This window comes from Megalops cyprinoides, chromosome 12 (assembly GCF_013368585.1).
Source record: "Megalops cyprinoides isolate fMegCyp1 chromosome 12, fMegCyp1.pri, whole genome shotgun sequence".
Classification (NCBI taxonomy): Eukaryota; Metazoa; Chordata; class Actinopteri; order Elopiformes; family Megalopidae; genus Megalops; species Megalops cyprinoides.
This window is the reverse complement of record NC_050594.1, coordinates 21,078,687-21,097,060: the sequence shown is the minus strand read 5'-3', so window position 1 is coordinate 21,097,060 and position 18,374 is coordinate 21,078,687. Positions and strand designations below refer to the sequence as shown.

Below are 18,374 nucleotides of genomic sequence, written 5' to 3'. Positions count from 1 at the left end.
CTGAGCTGGCTCCTGTTTCCTAATGGAGGGGAAGGAGGGAAACCGTACACCCCGCGGTGGAGGGGGGCTGACATCCCAGCGGCGGTCAGAAGGGAGGGGGTTAAGCAGCCCCTGTCAAAGGCACAGGTTCTCTCTCTCTGCCCTGTTTGCTGAGTCTCCTCCTTGCACCCCCCCATCCTCTCCCTGACACCCCGCCATTCTGCCCCCTCGTTGTTCACTCCTGGTCACTCTCTGCCATCTAATCTCCATTTCTCTCTCGTTCCCACTTTCCTCTGCTCTTGTGCATCCTGTCCGTTATCTGTCTTTCATCTGTCTCTCTTGTGCTCTCCCTCGTGCCCTTCTCGCTCTCTCCACTGTAGTTCTCATGGCGCCAGGCATCCTTGCCCCGCCCTCTCACCTCCCCACTGCCCCCCCCCCCCGCCCCCCCCATTGGCTGTCATGTCCTGTTGAAAGCTAATAGCGCATCAGCCGCGGATCACCATCACCACTCAATATAGGGAACAGTCACAACCAGCGCTGGTGTTCCCCAGACCCAAAAGGACAGATATACAGAAAATGATAGGAAGATTGACTGGTTGCTACTTCACTTGTTTTCTCTGCAGATATATTTCATTATTTGATATTACATTTCAAGAACAATGCAAAAAATGTAAATGTATTTAAAAATAATTTCAAATTAATTATACTGTAAGCATAATTATTTGGAAATAGACTGAGGAGTGCTGAAACATACCCTGTTGAACAGTAATCTGTGTGAGTTACTGTGTAGCAGAGAGTATTGGAGGCAGCGTTGCTATTGATTTCAGACGTCCATAGTGTATCAGATGCAGGCCAATAACTTATTGTCGGGTACATACGTGTATATGTACATCATAGTCTGGAAGTGGAATTGGATAGCACTGTTCCTGTTACTGTGAATGTCATGCTGTAGCTCTGCTTTGTCTCGTCATTTCTTTTTTATTGCGTCATGCAACATAGATATATTATTAATCTTATTAATATATTATTAATAATATTAGCCTTCCCTGGAATGTTGATCAACAATAACGTGATGCTGTGAAATTAAAGGACAACTCTGATCAGCCATAGGATGATATTTAGATAAAAGAAGGAAATGTAATGGCTTATTTAATAGCTGACCTACATTCAGAAAGCCACATTTGAGTGCAGTTGAGAAGAGGGCACAACCTGTGTTATTTGTACAATGTTTTTTTCTGTTCTTTAAATTTCTGTCATATATATTCATATATTTCTTCTCTTGTGCTGTGTAGTTTTAAAGGCTGATTTCTCACTGTCTGTGCCATCATGAATGTGGCATGGGTATTAAAGAGTGGTTTAAATAAAAGATGTGAGGGAACCATCATCATTATCATCACTCTTGTGGGGTTTCTTTAGTTTGTGCTGCATGAGAAAAGAGCCTCTTACATGTTGTCGTTCTGTCCACTGTAAATTATCTTGTTCTTTCTTTTTCGCGTGGTTCTCAAGTTTTGTTTGAAAATGACCAACAAGAGAGCAGAAGTGTGCAATATGCAATTAGCTTTTAAAAATGGGAACATGCGCCTATCCCTGTTGTAATCTTTGCAGAATCCTAGTACAGTAGTAGTTTTGCTTTCTGTTCTCCAAAAACAGAGGTGCTGTCTGTTTTGTAATGATTTCCAGTAATCAGAATTTTGCTGGGAATAAAACAAATGTTTTCTTCTGTTGTCTTTTTTGGAAGTACAACAGTTTTCTCTCGGAGGAAGTTATTTTACTTTCCAGCAGGAAACATCCAGGAAGAGTAGGAAAACTGTAGATGGGAACAAAGCAAACATCAGATGATTTGGAGAAGCATTAAAACATTGATGCTATTTCACCAGTTAGCTGAGGAGAATAACACTTTGTCCATTTATCTCCGGGCCCAGACCGCAAGAATGCTTAAGAGCCGGTCACCCGACCTCTGAACTTTCCTCACACATTCCGCAGCCCGGGGGCGACGCATTGTCATCCGAGGGGCGAGCGCTCGTCCCGCACAGGGGTAATTCCAGTGCAGCCGTGTGAACAGCCCGGCTTTGTGCAGGCCCGCTGTCTCCAACACGGTTTCTGTTGCTTTTGCATGGCAGGCCTCACAATAGCATCTCAACAGACAGCATTCCAGCAAAAGCAGACAGCCTGACAACAAGCCACCGCAGTGCCCTCTCCTTTCACTTTTACCTCCCCTCCGCATGCCGCTCCAACATGCGGCTCCCAACGCAGACCGCCGGGGCCACACAGAGGATATGAGAGTAGACCTGGAGGTGCGACATGAAGTGTTATTCTTAAAATAGGATTAAAAAAAAAAAACACCGCTGTAAAGTCTGGGGGGAGTGGTGCTGTTTGTGTGTCTGTTGTTAGGCAATGATGTCATGTCTGTGTGTGTGTGTGTGTGTGTGTGTGTGTTTTTTTTTTTTTCTCCACTCACATAGTTGGAGTTTCACAGAGACTCGCCTCACCTCGCCTCATTTGGAATGTATTGAATTAGCGCTGTTTGATGTATCTGTGAGGCTGGGACAGGCTGAGTCTCAGAGGTTGGGCCATACATAAGGTGCCTTGGCTCGTTTCTGTAGGGTGGTAAACCTCAGTTTGAATGTGTGTAATTATAAGGCCATCTTAGTTGACGTGCACTTTATGTTCAGTTAAACTTTGTCTGGAGTGCATTTTCAAATGCTTTACAACAATTTCCACCAAAGAAATTCATTTCAAGTTCAAATCAGATGTGCATGCTAAATGATAAATGTATGCTGCAATATTTTTTGACGGACGGCTCTAAGTGCCCTTTAAGATGCACAGTCATTAATGGTGACACTGACAATAAATATGATGAATGAATGAATATGATGATGAATGGTATGACGGATCTCAGAGCCCCATGCTGTGTGGAGCATGCAGCTTTGAGCCTGTAAAATAAGGCTTTCTTCCCTTTACCTTTCCACTCCACAGAGCATAGTTCAGCTGAGTGTTCTCGTGACATCACTGGGATAATACACTCATCTGACAGCGAGATCAGTTTGTGATGTTAGAGTGCTGCGACTTCCTGACACATCTGTGGTGGCGGTCGCAGCGTGACTCTGCCGTCACCGTGACGCGCGTCTGACGTGTCTACGCGGGGGTCTTTTCTGCAGGTGCAGCTCCAGGTCCACCCTCAGCTGTCTGCGAAAGAGGATGCCCTTCAGCACATCGAGGAGCTGATCCTGCAGCTGCTCAACATGCTGTGTGTGGCCCAGCCGCGCTCCGTGCAGGACGTCGAGGTAGCACACGGCTTCTGATACTCAGTGAGGTTTCTTACCTCCCCCTGCGCTGTCTCCTCCTCCTCCTATTCTCTGTCCTCTACCTCTTCTCTCTCTTTTGCTCTCCTTTTTTTTCCTGTATCATTTTCTGGACTATTGTAGCCTGTACTGTAGACTATTTGGGCTGTTTTGACCACATTTTCTCACAAATTGTTTGTTGTACTTTTTTTGCAGAAATATAAGGATTTTATTGTAAGCAGTGCATTTCTGAAGCGTGTGAATAATTAGAGGTTGAGTTGTAATGGGCTAATGGCTAGTTTTTGCCGTTTTAAATGGTAGGACTTCATTCTTCTGCAAAGACGTTCTATGCTACCTCCTCCCAGTTAAAACATCCACTTTTGGGATGAGGTTTTTGGGGTTACCGCTGCTTTTTTGTGTCCTCCCCCCAGGAGCGCGTACAGAAGACCTTTCCCCATCCTATTGACAAGTGGGCCATGGCTGACGCCCAGTCGGCCATAGAGAAACGCAAGAGGAGGAACCCGCTTCTGCTGCCAGTGGACAAGATACACCCCCTGCTGAAGGTACACCTCAGAATGCAGCCATTCCCCAGCGGGACAGCCACCGCCAACGCAGGCTGCTTTAGAGGTTCCATCCCCACAGACTATGATCAGTAAAGTTAATGAAAATAGCATGCGTTCCCTCATGATGTAACTTGACTGTCATGGAGGTAGCCGGATCACTGAATTCAGATTATTTTATTAAAAAAGAGAACGGACGACACACCCCCAAAAATGGAGGGGGGAAAAAATCACTCAAAAACTGCAGTTAAATGCAGGCTTTGTACAAGCTCTGATTTATGTGTCGGAGCATGAACAGTATTGCTATAGGTATGTCACGGAGGATTTAGGGGTGTAGCAGTACTGCTACAGCTATTTCGCAGAGGATGTAGAGGTGTACCAGGAACAACATCACCAATCATAAGCGAACTGTAAATAGATGAAGCACATTTTATTTAGTGTATTCTTTTTTGTCTTCTTTATGTTCTTTATGTTATTATTGTGAAGTTATTCTTTCAATGATGCAAATACAAGACCTCTCACAGACAAAAAATGACCGATGATGGAGGAGCTGCTGTACCCAAAGTGGTGGTTTATACACCACCTTGGTAAGACATGTTAATTAACAGGAGATCACTTTCCAAGAGAATAATGTGAATTACCCTTGTTTTGCTCCCAGGAGGTCCTCGGTTACAAGATTGACTACCACGTGTCTCTGTACATCGTGGCCGTACTGGAGTACATATCAGCCGATATCCTCAAGCTGGCAGGGAACTACGTGGGTAACATCCGTCACTACGAGATCAGCCAGCAGGACATCAAGGTCTCCATGTGCGCAGACAAGGTAGGCTGGCTGGCTGCTGCCCTTGTGCCTCTGCATGTGTGTATGGCGCCTTACATAGTTAATATTTGTCACATAATACATAGCTGGAATTTTACTGAAGCCACTCAAGTGCCTTGCTCAAGTAGATAACAGCAGTATCCCACCTGGGAATCAATCCTCCTGCCTTTGGTTACAAATCAACTTTCTTAACCACTACTAATTACGATTGGAATTTGATCTATATAGACGGGCAGTTGGTTGTTCAGATGGCTTGTTGCCCGGAGGCGGCAAACTCTCCTCCATCTCTCCCCCAATTAAGCTCTGCAGCTCTTGACCGAGTGAGAAATTCATTGAGGATATATGTGTGTGTGTGTGTGTGTGTGTGTGTTTGTGCGCTCACAGGTGCTGATGGACATGTTCGACCAGGACGAGGACATCGGTTTGGTGTCTCAGTGCGCAGATGAGCCCTCCACCTCGGGGGAGCTCACCTACGATGACCTGGTGCGCCTGGAGATCGCTGAGGAGAGGCAGTACCTGCGGGAGCTCGACCTCATCATCAAGGTGTTCCGCCAGGCCTTCCTGTCCAACAGCAAGCTCTTCACAGCCCACGTGAGTCCTGTCAGAACTGTCCATTACAACACAATACAGCACAACAGCTAACAGGCTCTCTTCAGCTGTTTCATCTGGAACTGTCTGCCCATTATCTCCCATTACATATTTTTACATCTCAATTTGTATGTTTATATTCTTCTTTAATGTGTTTACTGAACTGCAACTTTTTTTCCTTGTACAACATGGTGCTTTGCACATCTGCTTATACATAGTGCTGACAGAGCACTTTTTATTGAAGTGAAAGAGAAATATACAGGCTTAGAGCCAAATGGAAGTTTGAGGCACAGAGAATAAGTTTAAGCTGAATGATCAACGGCATACCTGCAGCAAGGTAAAAACAGTGAAGCTGCTTGAGGAAGGATACATAGAAAAAGATAAAAAGGACAGGAAGACGATAAGAGAGGCACATTCAGTGCAACAAAGTGAATCCTTAACCCAACTCCGCCTTCTGCGCTGGTTCCAGTTAGCACCAGTGGTGTGGTGAGACCATCATGTGGTTCTCATTCAGCCCAACAGTGAAGACAGCGGAAAGGCACTCAGACCAGAACTTCTGAGCACTTCCTGGTTCCAGTTATGGCTGTGGTGGAAGGGGACAGAGGCTTCTCTTTCTGATTCCATGTTACCAAGCTGTGGAAGATCAAACCTCTCACCCATACATAATGATCTGTACTGGCAGAAAGCGGCCTTTTTCGAATGTTTGAATCGGCTCCACAACCGCAGGACATTAGAAATGGAGGCAGAGCATCCTGTCATTAAGATGCCACGCTGCTAGATATCTGTCAGGCCTGCAGATTTACAGCTCTGAATTTTTAGACACGGGAAGCGATGTTTGCCAAAGCATTGCCCTGCCACTTACCACAAGAATTAAACAAACTTTGGCTGCGACAAAGAGTGTTGTTGTTTGCATTTCTGGATATTTCAGGGAGTAGAAATGAGCTGAGACATGAAATGAGGTGTGAGATGATTTATAAGTGGGCAGGGCTCTTGCGTATTGTGGTTTGGTGGCCAGTAACGTTGTATGAATGAGGTGGGTAAACTGTTGGGGCCCATCAGAAGCTACAACTGATAATTATGTTGTACAACAAACTGAAATGACAGGAATGGGTTAGTTGACTGCACATACCTAATGATGTCAAGGAAGTAGAAGGTTAAAGAGGATAACCAGCAATTACGCCTAGAGAAAGGACATGTATTATCACTGATTATCCAGTAAGTTGTGGATGTTTCTGTCGGTTTCCGTTGTGAGTCACACAATGTCTACTGAACCCCTTGTATTTAAAATGTGTAAAGTGTCTAATTCAAGCAAAAGTGTAGTTTTTAAAGTCCCTAATCTATATTCACCAATAAAAAGCTTGTTCTGATTTCATCTTGAACTTGTAGACATTGTGAGTGTGAGAAGACTGCGCATAGGATTCATCCTGTTACCCACTCATTCTCCACATGCAGTTGCCATTGTCATTGTACTCAGGGAGTGCATGCAGAGTAGAATCTGGAGGAATCCTAATGAGTTTTTAAGAGCTCTGAGTGAAGCGCGTCCGTCATCCTCTTACAGAGACAGCAGCCATTCCTCTGCTGGCCTTTGTGTAGGACTGGCTCACAACTTCCATCAGTGTAAAAATAGACTAATGGAGCCTGAGGTGACACAGAGCCCTATCATTATTCACACAGAGCCCCCTTCTAAAATCTTGGGACGTTGAAGGTGGGTCATTGTGCGAGGACACATACATATTCAGTTGTAGGCATGTGCGTTATTTGTTTGTCAGTTTGAATATTCAAATAATGTTGTTTTGTCCTCTTAAGTACTGCATACTTCAGCTCTCTGTAAATAATGTCTCACTACAAATACATCTGCATGCAAGGCTTCTGAGTGGCTCAGGCTGTAGGGTGCTCATCTTGAGTGTCAATAGCTGACAATACCTGGGAGCCCATGACAGAAACTGGCTTCATTCCATGGTGGGAGGGGCTGGGGCTTTTTTTAGCAGGGTTTCCTCATCTCTGCTCTTATGCATACCGTGACTCATGAGGCACCTATGAGTCTTTCAAATGACGTCTGTGGAGCTACATCTGTCCTCCGACTGGCAGTTACCTCACGGCAGTGCACCGTGGGACTTCTGCTGTGAAAAATACTGGCGATTGGCTGCATGCAAGTATATTGGAGGGTTTTATTCAGCCTTCAACACTGCTGCACGAGTGCGGTGGTTGTCATGGTGAGATGAGCGTGTGCAATTGGCAATTCCAAAAAAAGGGTGTCATAAAGGCTGAAAAAGCGTAAGAGAGATCTGCGTTCACTCACAGTAGGTAAAAGACAATCTGTTATTTTATTAGATAGTTTAGAGCCTCCATAAACATTAATGAAAATTAAACATATTAAAATCCTTTATAGTTTATCAGCATTTGAATACATATTCAAGCTGATTGGTGATCTCATGCTCCGTTATTGGAATAATTCACGTAATTGGTTTTGTCCCTTGTTCCTTAGATATGTACTTGCAAGTACATAGCAAGTCTTCTTTTCTGTCTCAGTCCTGCTCATTATCCATACAGCTCTGAATGTAGACAGGTACATGCATGTCCTTTCTGTGGATAAAATATGGTGCATGTCATCAAAAAATTCCCCAGCTTTGGCCAAGACCGGTGTAGCTGAAGCAGGCAGTGCAGCCCTCGCTTAGCCGCTGCTGCGGAGACTGCCGCAGAGGCTGCTGGGAGCAGCGGAGCCCGGTGATGAATGTCAGAGTCAGCGTGTGTTGCGTGTGAGGCTGAGCGCCCCGGGGCCTCTCACACAGATACACACGCCACGGAGCACCTGGCGCTCCACATCTGTGGGAGTGACGTCACCGCCTCTCGCTTCCCCCAGCTGCACTCGTGCACCGCAGAGCCGTTTCCACATGCTGCAGTCAGCGCCGCTCACTGGGATTCAGCACGCAGTCCAGCGCAGGGTTCCCTGCACCCCGCACGCCTCAGGGCCGGCCCCACATTCATCTTTCGGTTCAGTTAGAGGAGTTCTGCGGAGGCTAAATCTGGACGCACGGGTGAGCCGGAGGGCGGCTGCAGTGCTGTGTGTGTGTGCGTGACATTACGGTGTGGCTTGCAGGACGTGGAGGTGATCTTCAGCAACATCCTGGACATCCACGAGCTGACGGTGAAGCTGCTGGGGCTGATTGAGGATGCGGTGGAGATGACCGCGGATGGAAGTCCTCACCCGCTGGTGGGCAGCTGCTTCGAGGACCTGGCAGAGGTAGGACCGCAGTCACCCATGCACTCCCTGCTTCTCCATCACCAGCAATTTTTACCTTTAACACCAGACAGAACCCCTAAACAGTTAAAAAAAAAAAAAAACCTGTTGCTTATGTCCCGAGAGGCTCAATCAGCAGTGCATTTGCTTTAAATGCAGGTTGAGCCCTATGGCCCGGGTTTAAAACCAGCAGTGTCTTTTGCAGACAGTGACTGGGATCCCAGCTACAAAAATTAACTTTGCTCCACTGGGGAGCAGGGTGGGTCAGTTAGCCAGGGTTCTTCGTCTCACTACTGTCAGGCACCCTGCAACTCATCATGCCCCCGCTGGTTGCATTGATGACATCAGTGGAGTGGTGCCTTTGCCCGAATGAGCATCCCTTCCATTGTGGCGCAGTGTAGTGCAGAAAGAAGCCATTGGCTGTGTGCGAGCGTGTCAGAGAATCGATTTCCTTTTCCCTCAGCACTCCTACACAAGTGCAGAGGTTGTTACGGTTAGATGAGTCAAAGGTACAGTTGCTGATTGCAAAAGCAGTGTACATGTAGGGGAAAAATCATAAAAACCTGTTGCTTATTATGTTAAGTACACTTCCAGTCACCATTCACAGAGACATGATTTTCTTCTACAATTTTAATGTTTCACAGATGCTGTTTTCACATCTTGCATTAGTTGAAGGTGTCCGTTCATGCATGTATGTACTACGCACAGTCAGTTCCCGTGAGGCTTCAAACCCACAGTTTTACTGACATACCTCAGCTGAATCTGTCTGAATACATTCAGATTAAAAGACCTAAATAAAAAATGAGAACAGTTTGAGTACAGAGAAAGTATAGTTTCCACATTTAGGCTGATCCCAGTTCAGAGACTGCGTAGTAGGACGCCTCCCTCACTTACCATTTGGGTGTTTGCAGGAGCAGGCCTTTGACCCCTATGAGACCCTGTCCCAGGACATCCTCTCCAGGCAGTTCCATGAGCACTTCAACAACCTGATGGCCAGACCAGCTGTGGCACTGCACTTCCAGGTGGGATCTACAGTCTTAGTCCTGATTAGCTGCATAGCTGTCCAATTTATTATTGCCATTGACTGGCTGTCAGCTCACATGTTTTGATGTCCAACAGGTCTGTGTATTCAGTGTTACCTTTGTATGAAGCTGACGTGAAGAATATCACTAAATATGTGAATATTAAAATCAAGGACACCGTTGTTGGAGTCAATGAGTGCTTGCTAAGTACATGGTACTTAAAAGGCTGATCTAGCTGAGGCTATAATCTGGGTGCATCCAGCCAAATACATTTTTTGGCTCTGTGTGGACTCAGTTTAGAAGGCTCCATGCAGTAAGATGGTTAGGGGATGTTTTCATAAGAAAATATTTGTTTTAACTATTTAGTAGTTGCCATGATTCAGCATTTTGAGCGGAACCAGGAGGAGTTTATCCAACATTGTGTATGTCTCAATCTAATGTGATCAAGTTTCACTTGCACAAAGAGCAAGGAAAAAAGTCAAATGGGTTAAAAAAAAAATTAAGGAGCAGGTAGAATGAAGATGGTGGTTATTACAAAAAATCCTCATACATTTTTTGAGTGAATCCGCTTCAGTGGATTTATCTAGCATCTTCATAGCATTGTTCAGATATTGCATGTTTTTATTGAGCTACTACTTACTTTGATTTGATTCATCCAAAACCAAGTTGGTTTAGACTAGGTCATCATGGTAAATGATATTAATTACATTTTCTCATCGCTTGCACAAAACTGGCAAGTTCTGTTGGCTTAGCTAACTTTTCCTGGTGTGTTATTGCCTTTATAATGAGTTTTGAACAAGCCAGGGCAGGTGGTTACATGTCTGCTTAAAAACATTCAGGCACTGTTGTAATAGGACGTCACAAACTGAAACCAGTTATTTTTGGTTTGAAACTGATAACCAGTTCATATGACGTTTGCAGTTTTATTTTAGAAATGATTTCATATTTGCATCCATACTGTGACCATGAGTTCATATTTTTATACATCTTCAGATTTTTTAATGTGTGAATTTTTTGTCTACTTAACCAAAACATACTGCATCAGTAGCTTTACTTGTTCCCTTGTCATGCATGAATGTACAAATGTAGTTTGTACTAGAAAAGCCTCTAAACCCTTAAACAACCTAAATGTATGTAGACAATGTTGCTTAGGATGTTTGTTACTGCAGAGTTGGCAATCAGGCCTTCATATATAACACTTTAACTACTTTGTAGATGCTTGGAAACTTTAATAAGAGTCAAATTAAATGGAATTCATTTTCAAGCACCATTCTGACTGTGTTTGTTCAAAGATCAAGGCAGGGTTTAGGTTTTATGGGCTTCTCCTAAAACACCCATGAACATTGTTGTTTGTAAGGGAGGGTTTCAATTGCTGGGTCAGCCCCATGGTTGTGCTGGTGTTCCAGGGCCAGTCAGTGCTAATTTTGTGAACTCATTATCCCTGTGGTAACATCCTTAGCTTAGCTCTGGGTGCTGATTGTTTATTTTTGTGTCCCTCCACCATGGTAAAATAAACAGTCCAAGCACAACAGCGTCTCAGGGCTGATTGCACGTAGGTGATGTTTATTGGAATGTGATGTCATTCAGCTTCCAGCAGAGAATCGGGGGCAGTGAAACTCCTCCCCTGGACCCTTCAGTAATTCGTCATGTTTTGTGGTACGCGTTGTTTTGTCCAGAGTTTATGTGCTGGTGTTTTTGAATTGGATGAGGTTTGGCAAAGTCAACTTGTCTCTAAGCCGGACATAATATACCCGTTTGCCTGTTTACCCATTTGTTATTGTACTGAAATAATTTATAAACCATTTGTATATCTTACATCCCTTCTGCACTATGGTTTGCAGTGGACTCAGTGACAATTGTGAATGTCAGTACATGATACACAGTACTTAATTGAATATTATATTCATGGTTCAGATGTCTGTTTGAGGGCCCTTTTGGTCTAAGCTTGTTAAGGCTTGTAAAATCTGTCTTGAGGATAGTCCATGGTTTCATTTCTGAATGTGCTTTCATATGAAGATGGCCATCTGTCTGGAAGCCCTGGTGTACATCCATCACCATATGTCACTTTTTGATGTTTCCCAATATGCAACCCAACCTTGTCAGCCTTCACCCATCAATTATGCACTGTTATGCATAAAAATGAATACAGATCTTCCAATGCTGAGCGTATGCCAGCTGGATAGATCCAAGTGTGCAGCAGAATGCTGTGCAGCTTCTGTCAATACGCTGAAACGGAGAGATGGAGAGCTCGGAGAGGGACTCCTCTTTCCTTCAGCCACCCCTCCTCCTACATGTCCAGAGCTCTTTGTTTTAATACCCTCTCCCTCTCTCTCTCCCTTTCTCTCTCCCTTTCCCTCTCTCTCTCTGGCTCTCTCTCTGCTAGATGAATATGTCTGCAGAGCCCGCCGCTGCACTTTGCAGTGTCTGGTATTGTGGGTAAATTACATCGCTTTTTAAAAATAGAACAGGCCAGGCTTTTTTTTCTCCCAGAGAGGAGGGCCTTGGCTGGAAACATTTCAGGATTAGAATAAGCTGTAAATTAAGACAGCAACGGAACATAGCTTGCATTCAGTCAGTTCAACACAGTACCACAGAATACATTCATACAGCTCTATATGCGTGTATTATTGTTTTCAGTAGTATTTTTAGCAAAATGATGATTGTTTCTTACCACGTTACATGTTTTGTAATTATGAATCCAGTCATAAAAAATTACAAAAAGAATTCCTTCATAAAAAAACAAATTCCGCAACCTGTTCCTTTTCAAGTAACTTCCCTGTCCACAAGCCAAAGTCAGTCTCCATAAATAATATATATGACTGTACCTTACAGTGCAGTGTTCTCTGCATTATGGTGGAGACGACTGCCTGACTGTCTTTCAGGGTTCTTCTGACCCCAGGGCATAACCCCCACCTCTCCCCATGGCCATCTTGGCCTTGACTCTGTGGGACTGTTTGAAGCTCACAGTGAGATATGAGGCAGAGATATAACCATGTTTTGGGAGAACCTGAGTGCGTGAATGTGTCTCCACAGCATTGCAAAGATACTTTTCAGGATTGCATGCGTGTGTGTGTGTCTGTGTGTGTGTGTTTGCGTGTGTGTATGTGGCTCCCTACACAGACAGAATAGACTGGAGTGTGGAGTCTGTGCAGCAGGGTATTGATTATCTGTCGACTGTCTGAGCAAGGGAGGGGAGTTTTTAAGAGATACAATGACCCCTCTTCTCATGTTACCTTGCAGTCTGCAACACCCAGAGAACCATTGCACACTCTCTCCACCTCCTTCTCTCACTCTTCTGAATATGAAAATCTTAGATGAATATTCCAAATATACTGTTTCAGTGCCTATGAAGTTACTGCTGTATGCTCATTTATAATCTCTATCCTAAGGACGCAGCAGCCATACATTTGATCGTTGGACAGTATTGTTTCAGTGTGGTCATACACTGCACTCCAAACAACTGAATATAGATACTGAAAGCCTGAATTTGAGGCTTTTATTGCTATTATGACAAGTATCGCTAAAACTAAGCATCCTGTGTTGCTGTCCTGCAGGTGTTTTTTGTGTGGAGTTATTCACAATGTTCTCTGTTTCTTAAGAATTCCAAATATGGTGTTTGCATGGCTAATGTCCTGTTGTTATCAGGAATATTAATGGAATGCACCACTTCTGTTTTTCAGCATTGTCTCAATTGGAATACAGCCACATGCTGAATATTTTGTTGCAAATTAGCAATTTATGCGTGCCGGTCGAATTCATAGTCCTTTAACGTCCTGAATAACAGCAAGAGTTCTGACATGCGTTCTCTGGCTATGTTTGCAGGCACCGTAATACTGTCTACATTGGTGTACTGTGTAAACACGGCCGTTGTGTCTGTTCCCCTGTGTCACACGTTGTTCCTTCCACGCCTGACCCACTCTCTGCTCTCCGCTCTTCTCCCCCTCAGTCGATTGCCGAGGGCTTCAAGGAGGCTGTCCAATACGTCCTGCCCCAGCTCATGATGGGCCCTGTCTATCACTGCTTGCACTACTTCGAACTGCTTCAGGTGAGTGCTGTTTTCTGCACACACAAACGCACACACCCGCCAGCATAATGTGTGTGTGCGCCTTTCTGCCCTGTCTGCCTGTCTGTCTATCTCATGCATGCACACACATACACACACAGTAACGGCATCCGCTGGTCCTAGCTCCTGTGTTAATGATGATGATCTCCTGTGTATGTGCACTTACATTTCTCTGCTGAATGGAGGGAGCTGGAAGTCACAGGGAGTCTTCAGCACCTTTCTCATAGCAGGGCAGTGTTGGACAGTGCACATTTACTTCCTTCTGAACTGGGGTCCTCTCTTGAGAGGGCTACAATGTGAAACTCTGCTCTGTGACTCTCACTATGTCACCATCTAGTGGTGGGATGTAGAAATACTTTGTTACTTTATTTGGGAAGTTTGCCTAGCAGGCACTCTTATCCAGCAACTTATGCAGCTTTTTCATTTTTACAGCCGCATATTTACTGAGGCAATTAAGCGGCTTGCCCAAGGGCACGATAGCAGTACTCCACCTGGAACTGAGCCAGCAACCTTTGGGTTACAGACATTGCTCCTTATCTATATCTCTGTATATCTCTTACCTGCTCCCTACAGGTGAATTACTTTTGTCATAGCTCCATCATACTTTTAAGAACTGAAAATTGTCACTTACTTTTTCACATATGGGGTCTAAATGATGTCAGATTATAAAGAAAGTACAGTTTTCACATGTTAGAGTATAGACCTGCATCTGTCAAATGACATTGTCAACAGTATAGAACTATACAGTCCACTACTCTAGGAACTACACTTAAAGGGTTTTTTTCCACTATCTGTGTTTAATGTGTGTCATTTAAGTCTATTTAACTAAATATGAACAGGTTGTATCATGATAGTTGCAAATTATGACTTAAATTGATACTGTAATGTACACATACCTCTTCCATGTATGACTTGAAAGCGGAAGAGGGCGGAGCTATCTGAACTCTATTAGATAGCAGTGGTATTCCTCTCCTTACCACCCAGTCCCTCAGACACAAACACAAACAAGAAAATGTGTTCAGGTAGTTTTTATACTGTATGTACAGTCTACAACTCCTATAAAGAATAGGTTGGTGCCGCAACATAATTTCCCCAAGAGGATTAAAGTCAGAATAGTCTGGTCTGGGTAGCCTTTAGCCTTGATGGGATGGACCTTTACATGGTCCTGAGTCTAGTCCTGAGTTTAGTTTGAACTGTAGGTGTATTTACAGTGAGTGGCCAACCAGTTCAGCGACATCTGAGTGTCCTCTCTTGTTTTTAGTAGCGCACAGATTTCGACGGGAAGAACGGAAAAGAACAGAGAGGTCAGAGAGTTAATGACAATTAGAACAGATACATTTTATTTACATAGTCTCAAAATTTCAGAATACTAAATAAAAATAACAGAATTGTGAATTCCCTCCAGATGAGATCCAGATGCTTTCAGGATGAGGTGTGTTTGCTTTGGAGGCAGGGGCGTCATTTAAATAATGCAAAATAAAGGCCACCTACATTGTGAGATGTGTATAAAATGAGGTTATGTGCAGGATTAAGCATGGAACCACCAGTGAATTCTGCTAATAGGGTAGAGTCGAGAGCTGTCTGAGTATTTCGAGCAAAGCTGGGCAATGGCCATTATCCAAAGTTCAAAGGCATTCGGTCGCTCCCTACATTGCTAGGAAGTGGACTTAAGTAAATTTTACTCCAACATGTTGAGAGAGAACTCCTTCATGGAAAACTCAGACCTTAGGGCAGCGATTAGAGGACTGTGTTTTATGGACATGCTTATCAACAGTGTGTTTGGGACTGAAAATCTGAAGCTCATGTCTGGACAAACATTACCGGCTGTTTGTATGAGCCATTCTGTGACTGTGTGTGTGAGTGAGTTATTTAGTGTGTCAGTGTGTGAGTATGTGAGTGAGTGCGTGAGTAAGTGAATGAGTGTGTGAGAAAATTCAGTTTGTGAAACTAACTTTGTTCTGAGGTAGAGGTTCTGCACCAGGTGTGTTTTGCCAGTATGCTTGCTGCACCTGAGTGTTATTGTAACATACAGCACCTCCATGGAAACATGGCACAAGTGAAGTGGGTGTTTGTCTGTGTAGTGCTCTGTGTCTGTGTTTGTCTGTGTCTGTCTGTGTATTTATGTATATGAGAGAGAGAGTGGTTTAGGGTGGGTTGTGCTGCTCTTAAAGTAGCAGTTGTTATGCTGCTGTTCTCTCTGTTGCAGGCCTGTTGCACTCACTGCTTTGCTACAGGACTGGGGGAACTGGGAATTGAGTGTTTTGTGAATTTGCATGGTTGATATCATAAAACTGGCTACATTGTTACTTAACGCTGCAGTATTAACGCTGCCATCTCCATGCATCAACACTCTACACTGCCGTCTCCATGCATCAACACTCTCCATCAACACTCTACACTAGTGTTTCCCAGTCCCCATTTGAATCAGCTGTGTTAGAGCAGGGAGAGATCTAAAACATGCAGGACAGGGGGTCCTCCAGGAGAGGGTTGGGAATCGCTGCTCTACACGGCCGTCTCCATGTACATGCTGTCTGTGCTGCTGTCTCCGCGGCTCTGCATTGTACTCTGCTGCTTTCTCAGCCTTGCTTCTTCTCTATAGCAACTGCAGGAGCGCAGCGAGGATCAGGATGACCGGGAGTGCCTGAAACAGGCCATCACAGCCCTGCTCAACTTACAGTGTAGCGTGGAGCGCATCTACAGCAAGCACCTACCGCGCCGCAAGCCAGGGTAAGTCTGCACAGTGCCCCCTGGCTTCCCTTAGCCGACTAGCACTGCCGCTGTATCTGCGTCACTGCAGCGGAAGGCCCTGCTCTGTCTTTCTACTACTGTTATAGTGATCGAGCTGTCACCTCTGAAGACATTTCCTGCTCTTGTGACACCACTGGCCTGTGAGCTATTCATGCTGCAAAGCATTAAGCATTACATTACATTATTGTCCTTTAGCAGGCACTCTTATCCAGAGCAACTTACATAGGCTACCATTTTTACATGTTATCCATTTATACAGCTGGATATTTACTGAGGCAATTCAGTAAACCTTTCCCAAGGGCACAGCAGCAGTGCCCAACGGGGAATCAAGCCATCAACCTTTCAGTTACAAGCCCTGTGCCCTACCACTCTACTACACATATGCCCACAGCAGTGCTTCAATACATTTTTGTAGCTCTGACCAGTAAACTTACACAAAAAATTTGGCAGACCATATTTAAATAGAACCGTACCTGTGGGTGTGGCTTTTATATGTTCAGACATACAAGTTCAGAATGTGGAAAATAGGGAAGCATGTCTTACTTCATTCTCTATTATCTACATCTACATTGCAAATTCTCTGGCGAATGTACCAGAACAACAATAACCTGTTACCATTTAGCATCCCAGCTAATATTTTTACTAAATTTGATATTTCCGTGCAGACACAATTACATGTGTTGGTAGATAGAATTTCTCATATGAGTATGCTGCAAGTCCTCATACTTGTCTTCCCCAAAAACATAATGCCACTAGACCAGGGCTGTGTTTCTACAAGCTGAAGTAAACCTGACAAGAGGCATGTGTTCTTGTCGCATGCTTTTGCTGCTGAATGAGTATCATAGGCCATTAGCATGTTGCAGTTTGAACTGCTCAGGTCTCAGATACTGACTAAACATAGGCATTTGTACCCACCTAAATCAGAGAACGCACAGAATGCATGTCAGACTGTCAGCAGTGACGTGGCTACCTACACTATGAACATTTACCTGTACTAAGTAGCAATAGTGCATATCGCAAAAATGTCAGTAACAACTTTCAGCAAAACTGACAGTGTATGACAGTGCTGCAGTAGCCATAGTGCTTTTGTGGAGAGATTTTACAAGACCTTATAAATGATGATCCAGCAGGCGTTATGCATAATTGAAACTTGAGACAGGAGTGGCAGCCAAGCCCTTGTGGCTCAGTAATGGAGAACTCCAGCTGTAAAGCTTCTGATTTCCTCTCTCCAAATGGGTCACGTCTCATTCTAACCCCTCCCTCTCTCCCCGCGTCTCCAGGGAGCCCATGTACCGCCTGTACAGCCGGCAGGTGCGTAGCAAGCAGCTGGCCATCAAGCGCATGAACGAGATCCAGAAGAGCATCGACGGCTGGGAGGGCAAGGACATCGGCCAGTGCTGCAGCGAGTTCATCCTGGAGGGGGCGCTGGTGCGCGCCGGCGCCAAGCACGAGCGCCACAACTTCCTCTTCGACGGGCTGATGATCAGCTGCAAGGCCAACCAGAGCTCGCGGCTGCCGGGCGCGGGCAGCGGCGCCGAGTTCCGCCTCAAGGAGAAGTTCGTGCTGCGCAAGGTGCGCATCGCCGACCGCGAGGACACGGCCGAGCTGCGGCACGCCTTCGAGGTGCTGGGCAAGGACGAGAACTGCGCCGTCTTCTCCGCCAGGTCGGCTGAGGAGAAGAACGCCTGGATGGCGGCGCTGGTCACGCTGCAGTACCGCTCCACGCTGGACCGCATGCTCGACACGGTGCTGCAGCACGAGGAGCAGGCCCAGCCGCTGCGGCTGCCCTCGCCCGAGCTGTACCGCTTCGCCGTGCAGGACTCCGAGGAGAACATCGTCTTCGAGGACCGGGTCCAGTGCAAGACCGGCATCCCCATCATCAAGGCCGGCACTGTGGTCAAGCTCATCGAGAGGCTCACCTACCACATGTATGCTGGTGAGTTCACCTGGGAGCAACACCCCAGGCCTGACACCTGGGCAACCCATCATGTGTTGGCAAGTGCAGGAATACCATCTAAGCTGCAGATAGATGGTCTGGCACATTGTACATGTGTGTAATGCTTTCAGTGCCCAGC

At 45.2% G+C, this 18,374-nt stretch overlaps 1 protein-coding gene across 1 annotated transcript in view; it reads left to right on the top strand.

Moving 5' to 3' along the window:
• Positions 1-18,374, top strand: part of sos2 (son of sevenless homolog 2 (Drosophila)) — a 33,719-nt gene that overhangs the window by 10,300 nt on the left and 5,045 nt on the right. Inside the window, exons 2-10 of the mRNA XM_036541755.1 lie at positions 3,138-3,263; positions 3,692-3,823; positions 4,479-4,643; positions 5,025-5,231; positions 8,326-8,469; positions 9,378-9,488; positions 13,435-13,533; positions 16,151-16,278; positions 17,580-18,235. Coding sequence (XP_036397648.1) covers positions 3,138-3,263; positions 3,692-3,823; positions 4,479-4,643; positions 5,025-5,231; positions 8,326-8,469; positions 9,378-9,488; positions 13,435-13,533; positions 16,151-16,278; positions 17,580-18,235 — 1,768 coding nt within the window. The remainder of the gene's footprint in view (positions 1-3,137; positions 3,264-3,691; positions 3,824-4,478; positions 4,644-5,024; positions 5,232-8,325; positions 8,470-9,377; positions 9,489-13,434; positions 13,534-16,150; positions 16,279-17,579; positions 18,236-18,374) is intronic.